The sequence below is a fragment of the Colossoma macropomum genome, unplaced genomic scaffold, assembly GCF_904425465.1.
Source record: "Colossoma macropomum unplaced genomic scaffold, Colossoma_macropomum, whole genome shotgun sequence".
In the NCBI taxonomy this organism is placed as follows: Eukaryota; Metazoa; Chordata; class Actinopteri; order Characiformes; family Serrasalmidae; genus Colossoma; species Colossoma macropomum.
This window is the reverse complement of record NW_023495887.1, coordinates 115,813-141,490: the sequence shown is the minus strand read 5'-3', so window position 1 is coordinate 141,490 and position 25,678 is coordinate 115,813. Positions and strand designations below refer to the sequence as shown.

At 34.4% G+C, this 25,678-nt stretch overlaps 2 pseudogenes and 8 gene segments (V, D, J or C); all 10 read right to left on the bottom strand.

Moving 5' to 3' along the window:
* Positions 1-1,215: 1,215 nt before the first annotated feature.
* LOC118803366 lies at positions 1,216-1,666 on the bottom strand (annotated as a pseudogene).
* Positions 1,667-3,119: 1,453 nt separating this feature from the next.
* LOC118803308 lies at positions 3,120-3,596 on the bottom strand. The segment is given in 2 exon segments: positions 3,120-3,427; positions 3,527-3,596. Coding segments are annotated over 2 exon segments (351 nt in total).
* A 1,385-nt stretch (positions 3,597-4,981) lies between these two features.
* Positions 4,982-5,431, bottom strand: LOC118803344. The segment is given in 2 exon segments: positions 4,982-5,289; positions 5,389-5,431. Coding segments are annotated over 2 exon segments (351 nt in total).
* Positions 5,432-6,933: 1,502 nt separating this feature from the next.
* On the bottom strand, positions 6,934-7,453 carry LOC118803343. The segment is given in 2 exon segments: positions 6,934-7,274; positions 7,368-7,453. Coding segments are annotated over 2 exon segments (381 nt in total).
* Positions 7,454-9,106: 1,653 nt separating this feature from the next.
* On the bottom strand, positions 9,107-9,576 carry LOC118803305. The segment is given in 2 exon segments: positions 9,107-9,414; positions 9,515-9,576. Coding segments are annotated over 2 exon segments (351 nt in total).
* A 2,226-nt stretch (positions 9,577-11,802) lies between these two features.
* Positions 11,803-12,405, bottom strand: LOC118803302. The segment is given in 2 exon segments: positions 11,803-12,226; positions 12,320-12,405. Coding segments are annotated over 2 exon segments (381 nt in total).
* A 2,051-nt stretch (positions 12,406-14,456) lies between these two features.
* On the bottom strand, positions 14,457-14,899 carry LOC118803342 (annotated as a pseudogene).
* Positions 14,900-18,204: 3,305 nt separating this feature from the next.
* LOC118803304 lies at positions 18,205-18,683 on the bottom strand. The segment is given in 2 exon segments: positions 18,205-18,512; positions 18,612-18,683. Coding segments are annotated over 2 exon segments (351 nt in total).
* Positions 18,684-20,411: 1,728 nt separating this feature from the next.
* LOC118803341 lies at positions 20,412-20,961 on the bottom strand. The segment is given in 2 exon segments: positions 20,412-20,755; positions 20,849-20,961. Coding segments are annotated over 2 exon segments (384 nt in total).
* Positions 20,962-22,890: 1,929 nt separating this feature from the next.
* Positions 22,891-23,386, bottom strand: LOC118803303. The segment is given in 2 exon segments: positions 22,891-23,198; positions 23,307-23,386. Coding segments are annotated over 2 exon segments (351 nt in total).
* Positions 23,387-25,678: the final 2,292 nt, after the last annotated feature.

Below are 25,678 nucleotides of genomic sequence, written 5' to 3'. Positions count from 1 at the left end.
CCTACTGGAATATAAATAAAACATGAGCGAATTTATTTCACATTGATATTTAGTCTGTTTGTTGGAGATGCCCTGAACATTCATTCAATAAGTGACAATGAATTCAGATCTTACTGTAATGTTATATGTTATTTTCCTTTAGTCTCACTTGGTGAGAAATTTGTGAGATAGCTAAAGTGAGCTGGACAGAGTAGCTTGTGTAACTGCAACTGCTTGTGTCTCTTTTAAGGAGAATATAATGTCGGTGAGATCTTTGGGAGCAGCTTTTGTTGAGCGGGAGCCACTCTAACTGGCTGGTGTTAAGATTAGAATTATGGAAGAGTTAAAGTGGAACATAAATAAAACATGAGGGAATTAATTCACATCATCACTCATATTGATATTTAGTCTGTTGTAGATGACCTGAACATCACATTCAGTCAGTGTCAATAGATTCAAATCTAGTAATGTAATCTTCAAAAAACTGAAAGCAACTCTGACTTTTGCACAATTTTATATATACTGATACTCCTAAATATTATTTCTATTTTTATACTGTACACATTTGAAAATAACATATTTGAAAAAATACATCAACATATATAATACAGTGCATATATATATATATATATATATATATATATATATATATATATATATATATATATATATATATATATATAGTGGTGTTATTATTTCAAATACATGTTGTTTGTATGGCTTTGTACATACTAAGGCTTATTATTCAGTAACTGCAGGGACTTCAGTCTCGTCTCCAGGCTTTTAATTTCATTGTTTTTTTTTTTCTAAACGTTGTTTTGAAAAGGTACAAATATGTACTTTTCACATGGAAAAACCTATTGAAGGTACACAGTTGGACCTTAAAACCACTGTTGTACCTTTGAAGAATATTTACGTTGTTTGTAAGATAAGATAAGATAATCCTTTATTAGTCCCACAACAGGGAAATACCTGGTGATGGAATTTCAGAAACACGTGTGATCTCTGGAGGCGACCAGGAGAAATCTGAAGGTAAGTTTTCAATTATTTATTTATTTATTTATTTATTCTAATTTGAATCACTTTGCTGGTTGTGTTGGGGGCTTTCCGTGCATAAAATATTACAAGTGACAGGCTACTTAAAGTCCCCCTCAAACAGAGGAGCATTTAGCTATGAACAGTCTGACTCTTTAGTGTCGGCTCTGAGTCTTTGTAAGTCGTGTTCATTAGTTAGTGTCACTGTGAGGCTCTCGCACAGTAATACACAGCTGTGTCTTCAGTCTGCAGATTCTGTCCTTGTAATGTTATTGTGTTGGTTCCAGTGTCTCTGGAGATGCTGAACTTGGTTTTTCAGTTTATCACTGTAATATGTGCTACCATAGCTATTTATATAACCAATCCACTCCAGAGCTTTTCCTGCAGGCTGTCGGATCCAAGCTGTACTATCGCTTGTAACTGAATATGAAACCTTGCAGTTGATGGTCAGTCTCTGGCCTGGACGGACCACCATGGAACCAGGTTGAGTCAGTTCATAAGAGTGAACACCTGTAGATCAAAAATACAACATTATTAGATGTATCATCTTAGATAAACATAAAATTGTGCTCTGACTGAGTGAAACATGTTCTTTACTGAGTCACTCACAGGATGCAGCTGCCAGCAGGAGCAGTAGAGATGTAGAGAACATGGTTGGTGTTGAAGTTGGACCTGTGAGATCTTCTCTGTTCTCCACAGATTAATAGAGAGTGTCTTCTAAATAGAGAGAGATTCAGGGAGGGAGCTTGTATTTGCTTATCTGATGACCCATGAAGGCCAAACCTATTGAAGACACAGAGTAGCAGGCAGTGGTTTAATACAGTGCATGTTAGGAATCACTTCTCTACCTGATTTCTACAAATAAAAGCAGGAATATTTTTATTTAAAATGAAAAATCACAATGTACATATATTTTTTTTTTAACACAGTGTCAGAGAAATGGTCTCAGAACATCTTAAAAATGTTGGAGCATATATGAAATGGAATGGATAATGAAGCTTTTTTCTACATTTATTTCAGATCTGTAAACCACACTGCACTGAATATTTTACCAGCTTCAACCTCCAAACCTTCTCATTCTTCATCCCAGTGAACTGTACCTCTCTCTGTATTGTCATCTTTCTATAAGTATTGAAGGGATTTGATGAAAAATATGTGTATTAAGTCAATGATAAGAACAAATTCAGTACAAAGTGCCTCAGTGATTAAACGCCCCCTTCTGGAACTGAAACATGTTCTTTTTATCCATCTTTACAGACCTCTTAAGACGCCATTTTGTAGTGTGAGAGTCTATATTGGTGTTGTGGTTTCACACAAAGTAACTAATCATTTTAAATGAATGTTATGCTGACACTATTTTAAGTGGTCCTTTTTAGATGAAATAAATACTTATCAGACACTTAATAACATCAACAATATATCAATGATGTTAACAAACCCTTGGTAAGTCTGGCTGTTTTAATATTTGGTTCAATTAATTTCGCTGTATTTGTTTCTGTATTCATCTAATACAATTTTATTACTTAATGGACTTAATGAACTTACATAATGAGTGACCTACAAAAGTCAGAGAGCACACGTCATTTATTTAACTTCCATTCAAAACACATATTAAGTACAGTATAATAATTTCATGAAAAAAAGGATAAAATACATTTAATTAAATGGTCGTCTGTGCCAGTTTGTTTTTTTGTTTTAACTGTTAATAGATGTATTATCATTCTGTAAATGACAAATTCAAGCACAGATATGATTTAGCGTTATAGTAAAAGGATATTAAAGGGTGTATTTTCACTCCTTGTCCCCAAATTCATAAAGAGCTAATTATTAATATATGAACTTTATTTTGATGTTGGCCGTTAATCATATCAGTCAGGCCCTAACTTTCATGAAATTGTAAACTATATATTCTAAGTCATCAGTGCTTTTAATTGTTTCATTTTATTTAATATAATTTTATTCATTATTCCTATTTAATATTATCAACACTTTTTGTTTTACATGAAAAAATATAATTAAAAATGACACAAGCTATGAAACTCATTCAAACGGAAGTACTTGAGTGTCGGCTCTGGGTTTTTGTAAGCCGTGTTCATTAGTTAGTGTCACTGTGTGTATCTTGCACAGTAATACACAGCTGTGTCTTCAGTCTGCAGATTCTGTCCTTGTAATGTTATTGTGTTGGTTCCAGTGTCTCTGGAGATGCTGAACTTGGTTTTCAGTTTATCACTGTAGTCTGGGCTCCCAAAGCTATAGATATGTCCAATCCACTCCAGAGCTTTTCCTGCAGGCTGTCGGATCCAAGCTGTACTATAGTCTGTAACTGAATATGAAACCTTGCAGTCGATGGTCAGTCTCTGGCCTGGACGGACCACCATGGAACCAGGCTGAGTCAGTTCCTCACAGTGAACATCTGTAGATCAACAATACAAAATTATTAGATGTATCATCTTAGATAAACATAAAATTGCACTCTGACTGAGTGAAATGTGTTGTTTACTGAGTAACTCACAGGATGCAGCTGCCAGCAGGAGCAGTAGAGATGTAGAGAACATGGTTGGTGTTGAAGTTGGACCTGTGGGATCTTCTCTGTTCTCCACAGTTTAATAGTCTTCTAAATAGAGAGAGATTCAGGGAGGGTGCTTGTATTTGCTTATCTAAATGACCCATGAAGGCCAGACCTATTTAAGACATGGAGACAAAGGCAGTGGTTTAATACAGTGTCTGTTAGGAATCACGTCTCTACTTGATTTCAACAAATAAAAGTAGCAACATTTTTATTTAAAATAAAAAATCACAATGTGCATATTTTCATATCCCTATGTACACTACGTAGAGCAAATCTTCCAAACAATGTGAGAGAAATCTTCTCAGAATATTTCCAAAATGTTGAAACATATATGAAATGAAATTGATAATAAAGCATGATGAAAAATATGTGCAATAAGTCAATGATGAGAACAAGTTCAGGTTACATTACTGGAAAAACTACAAAACGTCAATAGAAAAGGGATGACAGATAAGGTTAACACCTGCGTGGCAGTCTTTCATGAATACCATTGGCAGGGATGCTCTCTCAGATTTTCATTAGTTTCCCATTAACTGTGAGACTGTCTTGCATACTTTTATCTCTTTTAGCTCTCGCTAATCAGTAAAAGCCTCTCTAAGATTTACACTTTTCTGGACTCTTGCTTGGTCACTCTTTCTTTTTCTCTTCCTGGCTTCCTCCAACAATGTCTTCTGTCTCTGCCATGATGTCCCTGGGAATACCAGGTTAGCTTCGCATGGCTTTTGAGAGATGTGATGCCATAAAGCATAGCACAGTTATCACAAGAGGTTTCCTGCCTGCTCCTCTGCGTTACTCTCAGTTACATAGCACTATAGCAGGCGTTCTGGGCCTGAAGTGGCAATGACAGAGATGGCAGTCTCCCTATGATAAGTCAATGTCCCATCAAAATGATTTGAAGCTGTTATTTTACAGTAAAATTATAATATAATGTTCCTCTAAGGATTTCCTTTTCCAATAAAAACAACATGATTTGCTGTTAGAGTTTATTTCCTCTAACTGTGAATAGGTTTATGCATCATCGTTCTGCACATGATAAACTCAAGCACACATATGATTTAGCATTACAAGGTGTTTTCTCCTATTTTCCACTACTTCATAAAGAACTAATTATTCCTCTATATAATTTATTTAGATGTTAGCTGTAGATAATGTCAGTCAGCTTACCTTAACTTTCATGAAATGATAAATACCATAGTCTAAATCTTCAATATTTATTTATTTATTCATTTATTTATTTGTTTATTTTGTTTGTTTGTTTGTGTTAGATTTTTTAACAGTGCATTGGGTTTACACATGAAAATATAAAAAATGATACAAGCTATTATTTAATGTCCTATTCAGATAGAAGTACTTCAGTGTCGGCTCTGGGTTTTTGTAAGCCGTGTTCATTAGTTAGTGTCACTGTGAGTCTCTTGCACAGTAATACACAGCTGTGTCTTCAGTCTGCAGATTCTGTCCTTGTAATGTTATTGTTTTGGTTCCAGTGTCTCTGGAGAAGCTGAACTTGGTTTTCAGTTTATCACTGTACTCTGTGCCCCCACTGCTAGTGATAACTCCAATCCACTCCAGCGTTTTTCCTGCAGGCTGTCGGATCCAGCTTGTTGCATAGCTTGTAACTGAATATGAAACCTTGCAGTTGATGGTCAGACTCTGGCCTGGACGGACCACCATGGAACCAGGCTGATTCAGCTGAAAACAATAAACACCTGTAGATCAAAAAAACAAAGTTATTACACGTATGATCTTGAAGGTAAACATAATTGTGCTCCGACTGAGTTAAATGTGTTGTTTACTGAGTCACTCACAGGATGCAGCTGCCAGCAGGAGCAGTAGAGATGTAGAGAACATGGTGTGTGTTGAAGTTGAACTTCTAGGATTCTCTGTTCTCCACATCTCCCTCTAAATAGAGAGAGATGCTGGGGTGGTGGGGCGGGGATTTGCTTATCTAATGACACACGAAAGACAGACGTAGGACATAAATTGGAGCGTAGCAGTTTAATACAGTGAATGTTAGTAAGCACTCCTGTGCTTGTACATACTTTCCTATCCCTATACACACCAATTCAAGCAGAGAAGTCTTCTCTAAACATCCCCAAAGTGTGGAACCACACATGAAGTTAAATTTATAATGGACATTCAGGGATAACATGTATATATGTTTACTTCAGGTCTGTTAACAATGGATTTTAATAATAGCACAGTAATGACTTTTGTATCTTGTATCTTAAAGTAAACAGGTTAAGCAACATAAACACAGCATGGCAATACATAATGAATTAAATCTACTCAAAAAGTTCAGTTCAGTTTTTAAACATTAATGAAATAAAATCTGCCCCATATTCGAAGCAAAGACTCCTAGATTTTGGAGAACATGAATTATTATTGTACTACAAGTCTACTAAAGTGAAACCAATGAATATTAATGAATTTCTCCTCTTATCCTTGAGTGCAGTAATAAACAGTAGTGTTCTCTTGGGCTTTCATGGAGTCTGTATATGTTGCTGAATTTGAGCCAGTATCCATCCTCCCCATCCATTCCAGAGCCTGTCCTGGTTTCTGTCTTATCCAGGCCTTGTTATAGCTTGTCATGCTGTACCCATGAATTTTTCCAAAATTTTATCATCTTCACATCTTTTCCAGGCTTCCTTATCTCAGCAGAAGACTTGTCAAGTCGAATATCAGCAAAAAAATGAAATATAACAATTAAGAAGAATCCTGAATTTAATAAAGCTCATTCCCACATGACAGTGTGGATTTCTAACATTCTCTTTAGTTCAATAATATTACCTTCCACTTGTGTATGTTGCATGAATTAAAGATGGGGCCAGTTATGATTATTGTTAATCCTTTCAACTTTAGACTTAATATTCAGTGACAGGTATACATTTTTTAATAACTACTATGAAATGAGGCATTTATTTCAAAAACTGTGAGTGTCTTCCAACACTGTTCACTGATCAGATAATAAACATCAAATAATATTTAGCTTTACCATATCAACTTTCACTAATTACAAGGACATTAAATAGCTGATATATAGTAAATATCCACATCTAGTTTAATAAAATTATTTCAAATTATTAGTAATTTCAAATGATTAGTGATTTATTTATAACAAAGAATTACATGGCATTCATACAAAATATTACCAACATTTTTTTTTTTTTTAAATTACATCTAAAACATTAGAGACTTTACACAGTACTGTGCAAAAGAACTTTTAAAATTAAATTTAATTTACACAAATTTTGTTTAGCAAGCATTTATTTGCTCAAAAGACAAAACTAGAACAAATAAATAACTTTATTAAGTTGTTCCAGAGTTCACCCTCCCTCTGTTTACCCTGTGCTCTAGTTTTTGTACAGCTGTCTGTATGAGTTCCACCACAGTGAGTCTCTGGCACAGTAATACACTGCAGTGTCTTCAGGCTTCAGTTGACTCATGTGCAGGTAGAGATTAGAGCTGTCCTTGGACGCTGTGAATCTGCCCTGAACTGACTGGGCTGAGCTTTTGCTACTTTCAGAATAGTAGTAAATAATCCATTCCAGTCCTTTTCCAGGAGCCTGTCGGACCCAGTGCATCCAAAAGCTGCTCAAATCAAATCCACTGCAGGCACAGGTCAGTTTGTGGGATCCACCTGGAGCCACTGTTACTGACCCCTCAGACTGTGTGAGAACCTGAGAGTGGACACCTAAACAGAGACACAAAGACACAGCAGGTTAAATGTGGTTGGTCAGTTTACTGCATTAATATGTTTCCTCATTGAGAGAGATAACAGACTCACATCCTGCAATCAGCAGCAGCAGTAAAGACGTGAGGAACATGGTGTTTGTGGAGCTGGAGCTGATCAGAGACACCAGAAACCTGGAGATCCTCTACAAACTGTCCTTCATTCACTCTACATATAGAGGAGTTTGATGAAGAGTTTGCATAACAGCTCAGTGATGTGAGACTCTGCTGCTCTGGCTTTAGGAGAACAACAGGCAGGTCTGCTTTTTGAATAAAGGGCTCCCCCTACTGGAATATCAATAAAAAATGAGGGAACTAATTTCACAGCTTCACTTAAATTGATGTTTAGTCTATTTGTTGAAGATGACCTGAAAATTACATTGTCAGAGTCAATACATTCAAATCTTACTGTAATATAATCTTAATCTGTAAAAACTGAAAGCAAGTCTGACTTTTGCACAGTTTTGTATATATATTCATACTCCTAAACATTATTTTCACATTTTAATGTGACAGTATTACAGTATTTTTTTTTTTCTCTTTTCAATAACAGCTTCTTGACAGCTACATATCCTATCAGATGTTGACAGTGTTGTTGGTCCACCATGTCTTGCATAGTTGCTAGGAGTCCCGTTTCCTCAGTACATTTTAATGATTTTTTTTAACTATAGTTCCTGACTTATTTTCATTTGATTTGATACCTCTTCATTTATTGCTTTTGTGAATGTTGGTGTCTCTTTGAAGGGGAACATAATGTCATTGAGGTCTTTGGGAGCGGCTTTTTTTGTTTTTCTTGGTCTTTGGGAGCAGCTGGAACTGGTTGAGTTTAAGATTAGAGTGATGGAGGAGTTAAAGTGGCTGTAGGTGGACAAACTAAATACTGATAGATTCAATATTATACTTAATGTAAGAGATTATTGTGTCATTTTCTGTTAAATATATGTTTCTTTTTTTGTCCTGATGTTGAGAAATTAATAATTTGTACTTAATGGTCCTTTCATCTTGAAATGGAATAAAGAAAAGAGGTGGTCATGAATATGCAATACGTTTGAAGCCACCTGCACACAAAAAGTCCACAGAGAAAATGGAAAATAAAAAACCCTAGTTCTAATATCATTTAGGAGAATAAATAAGTTGATACTTGAAATGTATGAAGCGGTTTACTAGAATTATGATTTCTGACAGGAACTCTTTTAACAGATAAAACACGTGTGCAGAGTCTTTGAAGGAAACTCCAGCATATATATATGTATATGCTACAATGTTGCTGACTGTGAGCTGCTTATCCATCTTTTTTTATTGCTGTTATTGGTGCCATATTTCCACTATAACTACTCATATTGATAATAATATTAATAATATTAATACAACGCTGAAGAAGCAGAAGAAGAACAATACAATTAAATGAATACATTTTAGTGTAGTCATATATTGTCATGATAACGATTTAATAGTCACAATAACATTACATTAATACATTATTGGTTTTCACTTACTATCATTTGTTTTCGTATTTCTTTAATGTTGTGTAGATACAGTGATGTCTTTACATTCATGAAATTTTATTTATTTTAATTGCATTTATTTATTTGTTTGTTTATTTATTTATTTATTTACTTATTTGTTTATAGAATTTGCATCACTTTTCAGGTTAGCATTTCCCAAATATAATTAATTTAAAAAGACACAAGCTATTTAAAGTCCCCTTCATACACAAATAAGTATTAAACCATGAACAGTCTGACTCTTGAGTATCTGCTCTGGGTTTTTGTAAGCCGTGTTCATTAGTTAGTGTCACTGTGAGCCTCTTGCACAGTAATACACAGCTGTGTCTTCAGTCTGCAGATTCTGTCCTTGTAATGTTATTGTGTTGGTTCCAGTGTCTCTGGAGAAGCTGAACTTGTTTTTCAGTTTATCACTGTAATATGTGCCCCCACTGCTACCAATGTATCCAATGTACTCCAGAGCTTTTCCTGCAGGCTGTCGGATCCAAGCTGTAGCATAGGTTGTAACTGAATACGAAACCTTGCAGTCAATGGTCAGTCTCTGGTCTGGACGAACCACCATGGAACCAGGCTGAGTCAGTTCATCACAGTGAACACCTGTAGATCAAAAACACAAAATTATTAGTTGTATCATCTTAGATAAATATAAAATTTGTGCTCTGACTGAGTGAAATGTGTTGTTTACTGAGTAACTCACAGGATGCAGCTGCCAGCAGGAGCAGTAGAGATGTAGAGAACATGGTTGGTGTTGAAGTTGGACCTGTGGGATCTTCTCTGTTCTCCACAGATTAATAGAGAGTGTCTTCTAAATACAGAGAGATTCAGGGAGGGAGCTGGTATTTGCGTATCTGATGACCCATGAAGGCCAAACCTATTTAAGACATGGAGTCAAAGGCAGTGGTTTAATACAGTACATGTTACTTCTCTACCTTATTTCAACAAATAAAAGCAGCAACATTTTCATTTAACATAAAAAAAATCACAATCTATATATTTCCATATCCCTATATACACTAATTACAGCAGGTGTTCCAAAACAGCGTCAGAGAAATGTTCTTAGAACATCATAAAATTGTGGGAACATATATGAAATTAAATGAATAATGAAACATTTTTCTATGTTTAGTTCAGGTCTGTTCCCCACACTGCACTGAATATTCAACCAGCGTTAACCTCCAACACATCATCCTTCATCCCAGTGAACTACAGCACAAGACAAATATGAGAACAAATTCAGCACTGGCATTAAACATGCCTCAGTGATTAGACGCCCCCTGCTGGAATATAAATAAAAGAAAAACACATTCCTGTAACTAAAACATATTCTTTTTTTTATATTTCACCAGCTGTTAAGTCATCATTTCTGATTTCCTGTTTCACTGGATACATTTTATAATATTTACATTATAAATTTGAGGTAAGAGAGAGGCAAAATTCTCTTCATTCATCAACTTATGACAAATTATAAAACACACAAAAGAAATAAGATAAATGTGTTTTGACCATCTTAAATTATAAAAACATATTGAGAATAAAAATAGCTACACCTGTGAAAATTCCCCATCTATTACTAGAGCAGTTTAAAACAACCAGAGCTGTAGTGAACCTGACTAGCAGAGGATGCAAGTGTATTTTGCCCTCATGCACAGTTTGGTGTTCATGGTTATAGAGTCTCTAAATCTACATTTAAACAATCTCTCTATGCCAAAAAATCTACATGGAATGTGTGACAGAAGAAAACATTGTTTCGCCCAAGCTAAAATTTAAATATCTGATGTTTATTAGAAGCTGCTGATACTTTGACTGGAACAAAGTTCAGTTTGACTATCGTCAAATGAGACAAACAACAGAGCTTTCTGACAACAAACATTTTCCATTTCTATTTTTATGGAAGAATGAAATTATTATATTTTACAAAGTAGAAAAATCGTTAGAGACCATATAAGACCCCATTTTGTAGTTTAAGAATGTATATTGGTATTATGGTTTTATACAAGGTAACAGTGATAATTTTAAATGAATTTAATGTTTGTTTGTTTTTGATAATTTTTTTTTTCTTTTTTAAGTGGTCCATTTTAGATTTAATAAACACTTAACAGACTCTTGATCACAACTACATATCAGTGATGTCAGGGTGAGGGTTAGGGTTAGGTTTTGGGTTGAGGCTAAGGTTTAGATTAGGATTAGGGCAAGGGGTGAGGGTTAGGATTAGGTTTTGGGTTGACATTACGGTTAGTGTTAGGATTAGGTTTTGGGTTGTGGTTAAGGTTAGGATCAGGATTAGGACCAGGGAAATGATTAAATTTAGGGTTGAGATTAAGTTTAGGGTTAGGATTACGTTTTGTTTAGGATTAGGTTTGAAAAACCTAATAAACAGAAACCAGTGCATAATAATGGATTGTTCTAATTATTACTTACTAATAATTAAAAAGAACCGACAAGGCTTATTAATGATTATGAAAACATACTGAACATTTAAAATGCTGTTCCTTAGTGATTAAAAAAAAATTATTGATTTTTTATGTAATTCATATTTGAATGTTAAATATTGTACTGTTTGTATCTGTCAGTGTGAGCTCTATAATATAAAGTGTATGTGTTATTACTGCAGGACCAGCTGTGATAGTTTCCTGCTCTGCAAGGTTAATTAGGTGCCTCCTATGTATTCTGGTCATATTCGGACACTGTATGAGAAACATCTGTCCATAGCAGATGTTTTTATTGGACAAAACAATTGTGTTTAATCCTTTTTTAGGATTCTGAGAAATTAAGAAAGTGTTTAAATTGCAATAAAGCGTAGTATAATAACAAATTATCATCAATAAATAAATTAGTGCTTCATTTATAGCAATTAATAACATGGACTTCATACCAAAATGTTAAAATGTTTTTTTTTTGTAAAACATCAGGGACTTTACACAGTACTGTGCAAAAGCACTTTAAAAGTTTTATTTACAAAATGTTATATGTCCAGCAAGTATTTATTTGCCCTAAAACCTAAAATTAGAATAAAAAGAACATTTTTTAATCTGTTCCAGAGTTCATCCTCCCTCTGTTTATCCTGTGCTCTAGTTTTTGTACAGCTGTCTGTATGAGTTCCACCACAGTGAGCCTCTAGCACAGTAATACACTGCAGTGTCTTCAGGCTTCAGTTGACTCATGTGCAGGTAGAGATTAGAGCTGTCCTTGGATGCTGTGAATCTGCCCTGAACTGACTGGGCTGTGTATTTGTTACTCTCATCATAATAGCTAATAATCCATTCCAGTCCTTTCCCAGGGGTCTGCCTGATCCAGCTCATCCAAGTGCCCCCCAAATTGAATCCACTGCAGGCACAGGTCAGTTTCTGGGATCCACCTGGAGTCACTGTTACTGACCCCTCAGACTGTGTGAGAACCTGAGAGTGGACACCTAAACAGAGACACAAAGACACAGCAGGTTAAATGTGGTTGGTCAGTTTACTGCATTAATATGGTTCCTCAGTGAGAGAGATAACAGACTCACATCCTGCAATCAGCAGCAGCAGTAAAGACGTGAGGAACATGGTGTTTGTGGAGCTGGAGCTGATCAGAGACACCAGAAACCTGGAGATCCTCTACAAACTGTCTTTCATTCACTCTACATATAGAGGAGTTTGATGAAGAGTTTGCATAACAGCTCAGTGATGTGAGACTCTGCTGCTCTGGCTTTAGGAGAAAAATAGGCAGGCTTGGTTTTTGAATGAAGGGCGCCCCCTACTGGAATATAAATAAAACATGAGGGAATTAAATTCATATCATCATTTAAATTGATGTTTAGTCTGTTTGTTGAAGATGACCTGAACATTATACTCAGTCAGAGTCAATACATTCAAACCTTACTGTAATATAATCTGTCAGGCTTTGAATGTCACTGAGGTCACTGAGGAGCAGCTTTTGTTGTTTTTCTTGGTCTTTGGGAGCAGCTGGAACTGGTTGAGTTTAAGATTGGAGTGATGGAAGAGTTAAAGTGGCTGTAGGTGCACAGAATAAATACTGATAGTAATACTGAGAGCAAAGAAAGTATTTAGTTTTGAGAAATAATTAAAGATAAAAATGTAAGGCTGTACTTTTGGGGCAAAACATCCCCCAGCACACTGGGAACGAAGCCTCCTTTACAATATTGCACCAGAAATATTACTAAGATATATATATATATATTATCAGAACACTACAATGTTGCTGACTGGACTGTGAGCTGCTTATCCAGCAATTTTATTTTCTTGCTGTTATTAATACCATACCTCTATTACTCATATTATTATTATTATTATTATTATTATTATTATTATTATTATTTTATTTTTTATCATTATTATTAATTATAATAATAATACAAAGCTGAAGAAGCAGAAGAAGAACATATCATTAAATGAATGCATTTTAGTGCAGTAATATATTGTCATAACAATAATTTAATATAGTCACAATAACTTTTTAATAAATAATACATTTAAAAATACATATTAAAATGTATTTACAAAAAATACATTTATTTTCTCATTTACTGTCATCTGTTTTTGACATGACTAAAATCTAAATTAAAAACAATTAATAAATGAATAATAAGTTGATTGAAGGCCTCAATTTCAGTTTTGCAATGTAATATTTTTTGTGCTATATATATATATATATATATATATATATATATATACACATTGTTTTTAATACATTTGACGTACAGTACTGAGCAAACGTTTTAGGCACCTGAGAAAGTAAGATTGAAAAATCTATTCATCTGGCAAGTAAGTAATTTTCTAACTTAGAAAACCACCAATTTTAGAGCAAATAAATATAATATTAATAGGAAAAGAACCGATTTAAAGTCTCTGTGTTTATTCAATCATTTCTAAAGCCCAGTATTAGTTCCAATTTTGATCCAATACTTGGTTTAGAAAATCAGTGTTGCGTTATGTTGAATCAGGTCTGCTGGTGTTGGAATTTAAGAAATGCATGTGATCTCTGGAGGCGTCCAGGAGAAATCTTAACCCAAACTCTGTTCTCCAAACTGGCTCACATAGTTATGAACTACACAAAACTTCTCGTTACTTTTACTGGATCAATACTCATATTTGTGCACTATGTTGTATAAATTATACCTTCAGTGAAAGTTGCCAAATGATAAATGGAATCAAGTTTCACCCGAGCAGCTTCTTAGGGGCATCTTGCCCTGATAGTGAGGAAAGAATCTCCTTTTAAAGATTTTCTTTTTTTGTACACTGAAACAAAATAGTCTGCTGTTCTAGTTTCCTCTGACTGTATATAATTTCATGTATCATCGTTCTGTACATGATAAACTTAAGCACAGATATAATTTAGCTTTAGAATAAATAGACGTTGCTCTTAATGGGGCAGTTTCCCCATTTCCCCAACTTTGTGTGAAACTAGTCTAACTTATTTTTATATATTTGTTTTTCATTAACTTTATTTTAAAGCTAACAGTAGGTCACGTCGTCCAAACTTGTATTTCTATAATTTTGTGTAGATACAAAGATGTCCTTACGTTTATGAAACTAAGAAAGGTTTATTTATTTATTTATTAATTTATTTATTTATTCATGTATTTAATTTGCACCTCTTTTCAGGTTGCATTTCCATATATAACTAATTTAAAAAGACACAATCTATTTAAAGTCCCTTTTTCTATACAAATAAGTGTTAAACCATGAACAGTCTGACTGTTGAGTGTCGGCTCTGGAGATGCTGAACTTGTTTTTCAGTTTATCACTGTAAGCTGTGCTCCCCACCACTATAGATAATTCCAATCCACTCCAGAGCTTTTCCTGCAGGCTGGCGGATCCAGCTTGTAGCATAGGTTGTAACTGAATATGAAACCTTGCAGTCGATGGTCAGACTCTGCCCAGGACGGACCACCATGGAACCAGGCTGAGTCAGTTCCTCACAGTGAACACCTGTAGACCAAAAATACAAAGTTATTAGATCATTTTGGACAAAACATTAAACAGCATTCTGACTGAGTGAAATATGTTCTTTACTCACAGGATGCAGCTGCCAGCAGGAGCAGTAGAGATGTAGACAACATGGTTGGTGTTGAAGTTGGACCTGTGGGATCTTCTCTGTCTTCCACAGTCTAATAGGGAGTGTCTTCTGAATACAGAGAGATTCAGGGAGGGAGCTTGTATTTGCTTATCTAATCATCCATGAAGGTCAAACCTATTTAACACATGTACTCAAGGACAGTGGCTTAATACAGTGCATGTTAAGACCTGATTCTCTCTTCATTTTCAAAAAATAAAAGCAATTTCTTCAATTAAACTATAACCCCAATTCCAGAAAACTTGGGACGCTGTGTAAAATCTCAATAAATGTGAATAAAAACAGAATGCAATATTGCACAAATCTCATAGACTTATATTTTGTCACAATAGAACATAGAACACAAATCAGATGTTGAAAGCAAGACATTTTACCATTTCTTGAGAAACATTAACTTTTAGGACTTGATGGCAGCAAAACATCTCAAAAAAATTGATATCAGGGCACAGTTCAAAAACCTGCATCTCTGATAGTTTGGGGTTGCATTAGTGACTATGGTGTGGGCAGCTTACACATTTGGAAAGGCTCTATCAAGACAAAGCTGTGTCCATCACAACAGCATGGCTTCGCAGAAGAAGAGTCCAGGTGCTAAACTAGCCTGCCTGCAGTCCAGACCTTTCACCAATAGAAAACATTTAACGCATCATGAAACAAAAAGTCTGGCAAAAGACCCAGAACTGTTGAGCAGTTAGAATCCTACATCAGACAAGAATGGGACAACATTCCTCTCCCAAAAATCCAGCAATTGGTCTCCTCAGTTCCCAGACATTTATAGACTGCTGTCAAAAGAAGAGGAGATGCTACACAACGATATAAACGACTCTGTCCCAACTTTTTTGAGATGTGTTGCTGCCATCAAGTTCTAAATGAGTTGATGTTTTTCATGAAATGGTAAAATGTCTCACTTTCAACATCTGATGTGTTCTATGCTGTATTGTGAATAAAATATGGGTCTATGAGATTTGCAAATGATTGATATTATTTACATTATATTGACATTTTACACAGCTTCCCAACTTTTTTGGAATTGGGGTTGTAAAAATCACAATATAATGAGTGTCAGAGAATCTTCTCAAAGCATCAACTGTTGATCCATATGAAATGAAATTGATAATAAATGCACATTTAATATGTTTACTTCAGGTTTGTTAACCGCACTGCTGTGAATATTTAAACAGCTTCTCATGTACATCCACCTCCAACCCTTCTCATCCCTCATTTCAGAGAAATACACCTCTCTCTATTGCCCTCTGTCTATAAGTACAGAAAGGGATTTGATGAAAAATGTGCGTAATAAATCAATGATGAGAACAAATTCAGCTCTGGCTTTAAGTGCATCAGTGAGCAGACACTCCTACTCCTTAAATAAAACTTTAGCACATCTCTGTAACTGAAATATGTTCTTTTTTATATTCATCTGAGTGTTCAGGAACTGTTAAACCATCATTTGTGATTTCCTGTTTCACTGGGGTATAAATATGAGGTGACAAGGAGGCCAAATTTCTTTCATTCATTAGCACAGGGAAGATTATAGCACACACAAATGAAATGAGATTAAATGTGTTGACGTGTATAAATTTGATAATGAAGATGAAAAATAACTACCCCTCTGAAAGTTCTCACATTCACCATTAGCTCAGTTGGGAACAACCAGAGCTGTAGTGAACCTGCCTAGAAGAGGATTCAAATGTGTTTTGCCTCAAAGCATAGTTTAGGGTTTATTGTTAGAGAGTCTCTAAAACTACAGTTAACTACTACCTCAAAGCATAAAACTATATAGAAGGCAGAATCAATGCAACAAACAGTGCACGTTTTTTTGAGTTGAATAAAACTAGTTTAATTGCTTATTACTATATGAAGTCTTTTTTTGTCCGGTTGATCTGATGAGCTATTTTTTATGGTGTATGAAGTAATATGAGCATTAGGTGAGTAACCTGATCCCAGAATACAGATACAAATTTACATAAACCATCTTTAACCAATGTACTTGGGTCAATATTATTATATTGCAGTGATGCATATTTGCATGAGGGAAAGATGAGGCCATCTGATCTCCCCCTGGTGTTCATAGACAATGATAGTGAAATGTTTTTCACTCCCAATGTTTCTCATCTAAAGCAGTGGACTTAAAACATAAGGAATATAGGTACTTAAAATACATAATATCTAATACATCAAACAGGAAACCATTAGTATTAGATGCTATTATATAGAGTCTTATATAAAGAGTATATAAAAAGTGAATGACACAAACTGTGCAGTGAAAGAGCTAACAGACTCACATGTCACAGTGAGCAGCAGCAGTGAAGATGTGAAGAACATGGTTCTGCTGTTTTTCACTCAGACCTGCAGGTTCTTCTCCAAACTCACTGATTCAGCTTCATATGTAGAGAAGAGACTTGATATGAAATTTGCATGACAAGTCAATGATGTGAATAAATTCAACATTAGACAGTCGGCGCCCCCTACTGGAATATAAATGAAACTCTAGAACTGACTCATGTTTATTATTCATAACACATTACTCATATTTCTGCACAAACACGCATAGAAAAGTAAATACATATTATTTGTTAAAATAAGAAAATACACAGTATTTACACAACTTAAAAAATAGTATTAATTCTTGCTGGTGCTGAAATTAACAATGAACATTTAATAAACCATTGGAGGTCTGGTTGTTTTAGTATTTGGTTCAATTCATTTCTCTGTATTTGTTTCTGTGTTCACTGTAATACAATTTTTTTTTAAATAATGGACTTAATTAACTTACATAATGAGTGATTTAGAAAAGTCAGAGAGCACACGTCATTTATTTAACTTCCATTCAAAATACATATTAAGTATATTATAATCATTTCATCAAAAAGGAAAAAAAAAAATGGTTGGCTGTGCCATTTTTTTTTTCCTTCAACTGTGAATAGATTTATGTATCATCATTCTGTACATGATAAATTCAAGCACAGATATGATTTATAGTAAAAGGACATTAAAGAGTGTATTTTCACTCCTTGTCCCCAAATTCATATAGAGGTAATCATTAATATATGAACTTTATTTTGATGTTGGCCATTGATCCTATCAGTCAGGCCCTAACTTTCATGAAATTGTAAACTATATTGTGTAAATCTTCAGTGCTTTTAATTGTTTAATCTTATTCAATATCATTTTATTAATTATTATTTTATGTTAGCAGTACTTTGTATTTTACATGCAAAAATATAATTAAAAATGACACAAGCTATGAAACTCATTCACACAGAAGTACTTGACTATCAGCTCTGGGTTTTTGTAAGCCGTGTTCATTAGTTAGTGTCACTGTGAGTCTCTTGCACAGTAATACACAGCTGTGTCTTCAGTCTGCAGATTCTGTCCTTGTAATGTTATTGTTTTGGTTCCAGTGTCTCTGGAGATGCTGAACTTGTTTTTCAGTTTATCACTGTAAGCTGTGCTCCCACCACTATAGAGATATCCAATCCATTCCAGAGCTTTTCCTGCAGGCTGTCGGATCCAGCCTGTACCATAGCTTGTAACTGAATATGACACCTTGCAGTTGATGGTCAGACTCTGGCCTGGACGGACCACCATGGAACCAGGCTGAGTCAGTTCCTCACAGTGAACACCTGTAGATCAACAATACAAAATTATTAGATGTATCATCTTAGATAAACATAAAATTGTGCTCTGACTGAGTGAAATGTGTTGTTTACTGAGTAACTCACAGGATGCAGCTGCCAGCAGGAGCAGTAGAGATGTAGAGAACATGGTGTGTGTTGAAGTTGGACCTGTGGGATCTTCTCTGTTCTCCACAGCTTAATAGAGAGTGTCTTCTAAATACAGAGAGATGTAGGGAGGGAGCTTGTATTTGCTTATCTGATGACCCATGAAGGCTAAACCTATTTAACACATCGAGTAGAGGGCAGTGAATTAATACAGTACATGTTCGGAATCACTTCTCTACTTGATTCAGCTAAATAAAAGCAGCAACATTTTCATTTAGAATGAAAAGCACAATGTACATATTTTTTAACACAATGTCAGAGAAATTGTCTCAAAGCATCTTAAAAATGTTGGAGCATATATGAAATGGAATGGATAATGAAGCATTTTTCTATATTTATTCCAGATCTGTAAACCACACTGCACTGAATATTTTACCAGCTTCAACCTCCAACCCTTCTCATTCTTCATCCCAGTGAACTGTACCTCTCTCACTGTTGTCATCTTTAAGTATTGAAGGGATTTGATGAAAAATATGTGTATTAAGTCAATGATGATAACAAATTCAGCACAAACTGCCTCAGTGATTAAATCCACCCTACTGGAATATTAATAAAAATTTAGCACATGCCTGTAACAGACACATGTTATTTTTATATTTCTTTTATATTTCATTTTTTATATATTTCATATATATGAGTGTTCAGGAGGTGTTAAACCATTGTCATTGATTTCATGTTTTACTGGGGTATAAATATGAGGCCAAACACAACACAAAGGCCAAATTTAGTTAAATGTGTCTTAAACATCTAAAATTATAAAAACATAATGCGAATAAAAATAACTACACCTGTGAAAATTCCCACATCTATCATTAGTGCAGTTTAGAACAACCAGAGCTGTAGTGAACCTGCCTAGCAGAAGATGCAAGTGTATTTTGCCCTCATGCACAGTTTGGTGTTCATAGTTATAGAGTCTCTAAATCTGCATTTAAACAATCTCTCTATGCCAAAATATCTACATAGAATGTGTGACAGAAGAAAACATTGTTTCGCCCAAGCTAAAATTGAAATACCTGGAGTTTATTAGATGCTGCTGATACTTTGACTGGAACAAAGCTCAGTTTGACTATCGTCAGATGAGACAACAACAGAGCTTTCTGACAACAGATTTTCCATTTCTATTTTACAGTAGAAAGAAGAAATAAACTGTTAGAAATGATTATATTTTACAAAGTATAAACATCTTTAAAGACCTCTTAAGAAGCCGATTTGTAGTTTGAGAGTTTGTATTGGTATTGTGGTTTTACACAAAGTAACTAATAATTTTAAATGAATGTTATGGTGACACTTTATTTTAAGTGGTTATTTTTAGATGAAATAAACACTTAACAGGCTCTTAATAACATCAGCGACATATCAATGATGCAGCAGTGGTGAATACTTTCAGAAGATTATGAAGAGACTTTAAATTATCTGTGCAAATAACATTTGTTTCTGATTCTCTGAATTCAGTTGTTTTTCACTTTATTTGGAGTTTCTGAATTCGTATGTTTAACCTGAGAGGAACTGAACATGTGACAGGTTTAATACAGGCCATCAACATCCTCAACAAGCTGTTACAGACACACTGACACCACTCTGTACCTGGAGCTTCACTGGATTAGGATTTTGTTATGGTTAAGATTAGGATTAGTGCCGGGCCGATAGTTAGGATTAGTTTTAGGTTTGCTCTTAAGGTTAGGGTTAGGATTAGGTTTTGGGTTGTTCCAGAGTTCACCCTCCCTCTGTTTATCCTGTGCTCTAGTTTTTGTACAGCTGTCTGTATGAGTTCCACCACAGTGAGTCTCTGGCACAGTAATACACTGCAGTGTCTTCAGGCTTCAGTTGACTCATGTGCAGGTAGAGATTAGAGCTGTCCTTGGATGCTGTGAATCTGCCCTGAACTGACTGAGCTGAGCTTTTGTGACTCTCAGAATGATAAGCAATAATCCATTCCAGTCCTTTCCCAGGAGCCTGTCGGACCCACTGCATCCAATAGTCACCAAGAGTAAATCCGCTGCAGGCACAGGTCAGTTTCTGGGATCCACCTGGAGTCACTGTTACTGACCTCTCAGACTGTGTGAGAACAATCTGAGAGTGGACACCTAAACAGAGACACAAAGACACAGCAGGTTAAATGTGGTTGGTCAGTTTACTGCATTAATCTGGTTCCTCATTGAGAGAGATAACAGACTCACATCCTGCAATCAGCAGCAGCAGTAAAGACGTGAGGAACATGGTGTTTGTGGAGCTGGAGCTGATCAGAGACACCAGAAACCTGGAGATCCTCTACAAACTGTCCTTCATTCACTCTACATATAGAGGAGTTTGATGAAGAGTTTGCATAACAGCTCAGTGATGTGAGACTCTGCTGCTCTGGCTTTAGGAGAACAACAGTTAGGTTTGTTTTTTGGATGAATGTCACCCCCTACTGGAATATAAATAAAACATGAGGTAATTAATTTCACAGCATCACTTAAATTGATGTTTAGTCTATTTGTTGAAGATGACCTGAACATCACAGTCAGTCAGAGTCAATAGATTCAAATCTTACAGCAATATAATCTCAATCTGTAAAAACCTGAAAGTAAGTCTGACTTTTGTAGTGTTGTTTATGTACTAATACTTCTAAACACTATTTGTATTTTTACACAATGCAAGTTTTAAAATATCATATATTTTTAGCAACATATGAACATATATATTATAGACAGTATTATAGACTCATAGCTCCAATAATCTTTACTCCACAGATGTCCAGTCCATGTTTTTAACTACAGTTCTGTCTTATTTCCATTTGATTTTCCTTTCTTTTTGCTCTCCTCAGAAACCTTCTCTTTATTTAATGCTTGTGTGAATGTTGGTGTCTCTTTGAAGGGGAACATAATGTCACTGAGGTCTTTGGGAGCAGCTTTTGTTGTTTTTCTTGGTCTTTGGGAGCAGCTGGAACTGGTTGGTTTTAAGATTGGAGTGATGGAAGAGTGAAAGTGGCTGTAGGTGGACAAAAGTAAAGAGTGGACAAATTAAATACTGAAATACTGTAATTTTCTTTTATTTTTTTTTATTTATTATTTATTTATTTATTTATTTATTTATGCCATAATGCCGTTTTATTTACTATACCGATAATAACTTTTTGATAATTTAAAAAAATACATTTCTCTATTTTGCTGTCATTTGTTTTTGCCATAACTAAAATTTAAATGAAAAAAAAAATCAAACAAATGAATTCATGTTATTAAAATCAATAAATTTATAAAGGCTTCAATTTCAGTGTTGAAATATAATGGGCATCTTTTATTATTATCATTATTATTTATTAATGCTTTATTAGTCCCACAATGGGGACATTCTCAGTGCTACAGCAGGAAAGGGACAGCAAGGCTCTCAAGAAAAGAAAAGGAAAGAAAAGAAAAGAAAAAAAAAGAAAAGAAAAGAAAAGAAAAAGAAGTCACAAGAAGAGGATTAACAAGCAAGTAATTAACCTTGTTAATTCCTAAACAAGGTGTAAACAGTTTATTACTTTATAGACAATATATATAAAACTAAAAGTAAAAAATCAGATAAAAAATATAAAATATATCCTTCACAAAAATTAACAACATAAAGGATTATAAATAAATAAAAGCTAAAATATTTACACTGTAAGGATATTTGACCCAACTTTCACAGAGGATTGCACATGAGGTACTGACTGATTTTGCCCTGATGGTCAGGCAAAAAACCCCTTTTAAAGATTTTATTTTTTCTGCACTAAAACAAAATTGTCTGCTGTTCCTGTTTGTTTCCTCTGACTGTGTATAAATTAATGTATCATCATTCTGTACATGATAAACTGAAGTACAGATATAATTTAGTTTTACAGTAAACAAACTTTCTTAAATGGGGCAGTTTCCCCCATTTTCCACCAACTTTGGGTAAAACAATCTTTTTTTTATCATTTTTTTTTTTTTTTGTTTTAATATTGAGTAGATACAAAGTTGTCCTTAAATTTATGAAGTTATAACAAAGGTAAAGTCTAAAAGTATTTATTTATTTATTTATTTATTTATTTATTTATTCATTCATTCATTTATTTATATATTTATTTATTTATTTAGCATCACTTTTTTAAGTTGTTAAGTTTTTAAACACAAGCTATTTAAAGTCTCCTACATATACAAACAAGTATTAGGCTAAGAACAGTCTGACTGTTGAGTGGTGGTTTGGGGTTTTTGTAAGCCGTGTTCATTAGTTAGTGTCACTGTGTGTATTTTGCACAGTAATACACAGCTGTGTCTTCAGTCTGCAGATTCTGTCCTTGTAATGTTATTGTGTTGGTTCCAGTGTCTCTGGAGATGCTGAACTTGTTTTTCAGTTTATCACTGTAAGCTGTGCTCCCACTATAACTGATATATCCAATCCACTCCAGAGCTTTTCCTGCAGACTGGCGGATCCAAGCTGTATTATCGCTTGTAACTGAATATGAAACCTTGCAGTTGATGGTCAGACTCTGGCCTGGACGGACCACCATGGAACCAGGCTGAGTCAGTTCATAACAGTGAACACCTGTAGATCAAAAATACAAACTTATTAGATGTATTATCTTTAATAACAGTAACATAAAATAAATTGTGCTCTGACTGAGTGAAATGTGTTGTTTACTGAGTAACTCACAGGATGCAGCTGCCAGCAGGAGCAGTAGAGATGTAGAGAACATGGTTGGTGTTGAAGTTGGACCTGTGGGATCTTCTCTGTTCTCCACAGCTTAATAGAGAGTGTCTTCTAAATACAGAGAGATGTAGGGAGGGAGCTTGTATTTGCTTATCTGATGACCCATGAAGGCCAAACCTATTTAACACATCGAGTAGAGGGCAGTGAATTAATACAGTGCACGTGAAAAAGAATCACTCAAAAACAACCAAAACTGTATTAAAATGTACTTGTATTAAAATGCTTTTACAGGTTTAGTATTTCTTTAAATTATTTTTATAAGTTAATATAAGTAAAAGAATGCAGGACTGAGCCTAAACGCCTAAACTCTTTTAGTTTACTAATTCACTTCTGGGGTATGAAGTAATATAATCGTTGGTCTGGCAATGTATTGATTTTTGTGTGGAGCCTAGAATAAAGATATAGATTTACTTAAGTAATCTTTGGTCAATAGATTTAGTTCAGGAATGTTAACATCAATCAGCATATTTTGCATAAATTAAATATGGGCCCAGTTATTACCCCCTTGTGTTTACATTAAATGCTTAAAGAAGTTCTAATCATTATCAATATAATTCAGTCAGTTTTTTCTCAATTGTAAAATTTCACATTATAACTAAAAGATAAGATTTATTAAGAATTATTAAATAATTAAATAAATCTAATCTGTATTTTGAAGGAGTGAAAAATTCAAACATGGGTCCACATATGAACTTTTAGAGGCATTTGTTTCATAAGCTGATGAAACAGTGAGTGTCTTCAAACAAGACTTGTATTTAAATGCAAAGAGGAAAGATCAAGAATACAAAGTGATTATATTTCAAAATATTACAGTTTGAAGTTGAGCTTAAACTTAATAAAATTCTCACTTAGTAAAATGTGTTCTTATGTGTTTTTATTTAACATCAAAAATCACAATATATGTATTTTTACACAGTGTCAGAGAAATGGTCTCAAAACATTGTAAAAATGTTGGAACATATGTGAAATGGAATGGATGATGAAGCATTTTCTGAATGGATAATGAAGCATATATTTATTTCAGATCTGTAAACCACACTGCACTGAATATTTTCTGCACTGAATAATTCATCTTTCTACAGGTATTGAAGGGATTTGATGAAAAACATGTGTATTAAGTCAGTGATGAGAACAGATTGATAAATGAAACAAATGAAATGACATAAATGTGTTTTGACCATCTTAAATTATAAAAACATAATGAGAATAAAAATAACTACACCTGTGAAAATTCCCACATCTATTATTAGAGCAGTTTAGAACAACCAGAGTTGTAGTGAACCTGCCTAGAAGAGGATGCAAGTGTATTTTGCCCTCATGCACAGTTTAGAGTTTCTAGTTATAGATTTTCTAAATCTACAATTAAACACCACCTCAATGCCAAACAACTATATGGAAGGTGTGACAGAAGAAATGTTATTTTGTCTAAGCTAAAATTTAAATACCTGGAGTTTATTAGAAGCTGCTGATACTTTGACTGGAACAAAGTTCAGTTTGACTGTCGTCAGCTGAGTCAACAACAGAGCTTTCTGACAACAAACATTTTCCATTTCTATTTTATCGTAGAATGAAGATATACAAAGTAACTAATAATTTTAAATAATTGTTATGGTGACACTTTATTTTAAGTGGTCATTTTTACATGAAATAAACACTTAACAGACTTTTAATAACATCAGCAACATATCAGTGACTTTTAATAATCTGTGCAAATAACATTCGTTCACTTTATTTGTTTTCCACTTTATGTGGAGGTTCTGAGTCATCTGCAGATGTTTAACCTGAGAAGCACTGAATATGTAACAGGTTCAATACAGACCATCAACATCCTCAACAAGCTGTTACAGACACACTGACACCATCCTGTACCTGGAGCTTCACTGGATTAGGGTTTTGTTAGGGTTAAGATTAGGATTAGGGCCAGGCCGATAGTTAGGATTATCTTTAGGGTTGATCTTAAGGTTAGGATTAGGTTTTGAGTTGAGGTTACGGTTAGGATTAGGATTGGGGCCAGGGTTAGGATTAGGGTTTGGGTTGAGGTTAAGGTTAGGACTAGGTATTCTGGTCATATTTGGACACTGTAGGACAAACATATGTACAAAACAGTTGTTCTTTTTGGACAAAACTGTTGTGTTTTCTGTAATCCTTTTTTAGGATTTTGAAAAATTAAGAAAGTTTTGAAAGTGTTTTAATGAGTTTGGAAATGTTTCCAGCTTATATAACAAAACAGTTTATAAGTAGTGTAGTGTGATAATAATTTATCAATAAATAAATTATTAGTGATTTATTTATAACAAAGAATAAAATGACCATGC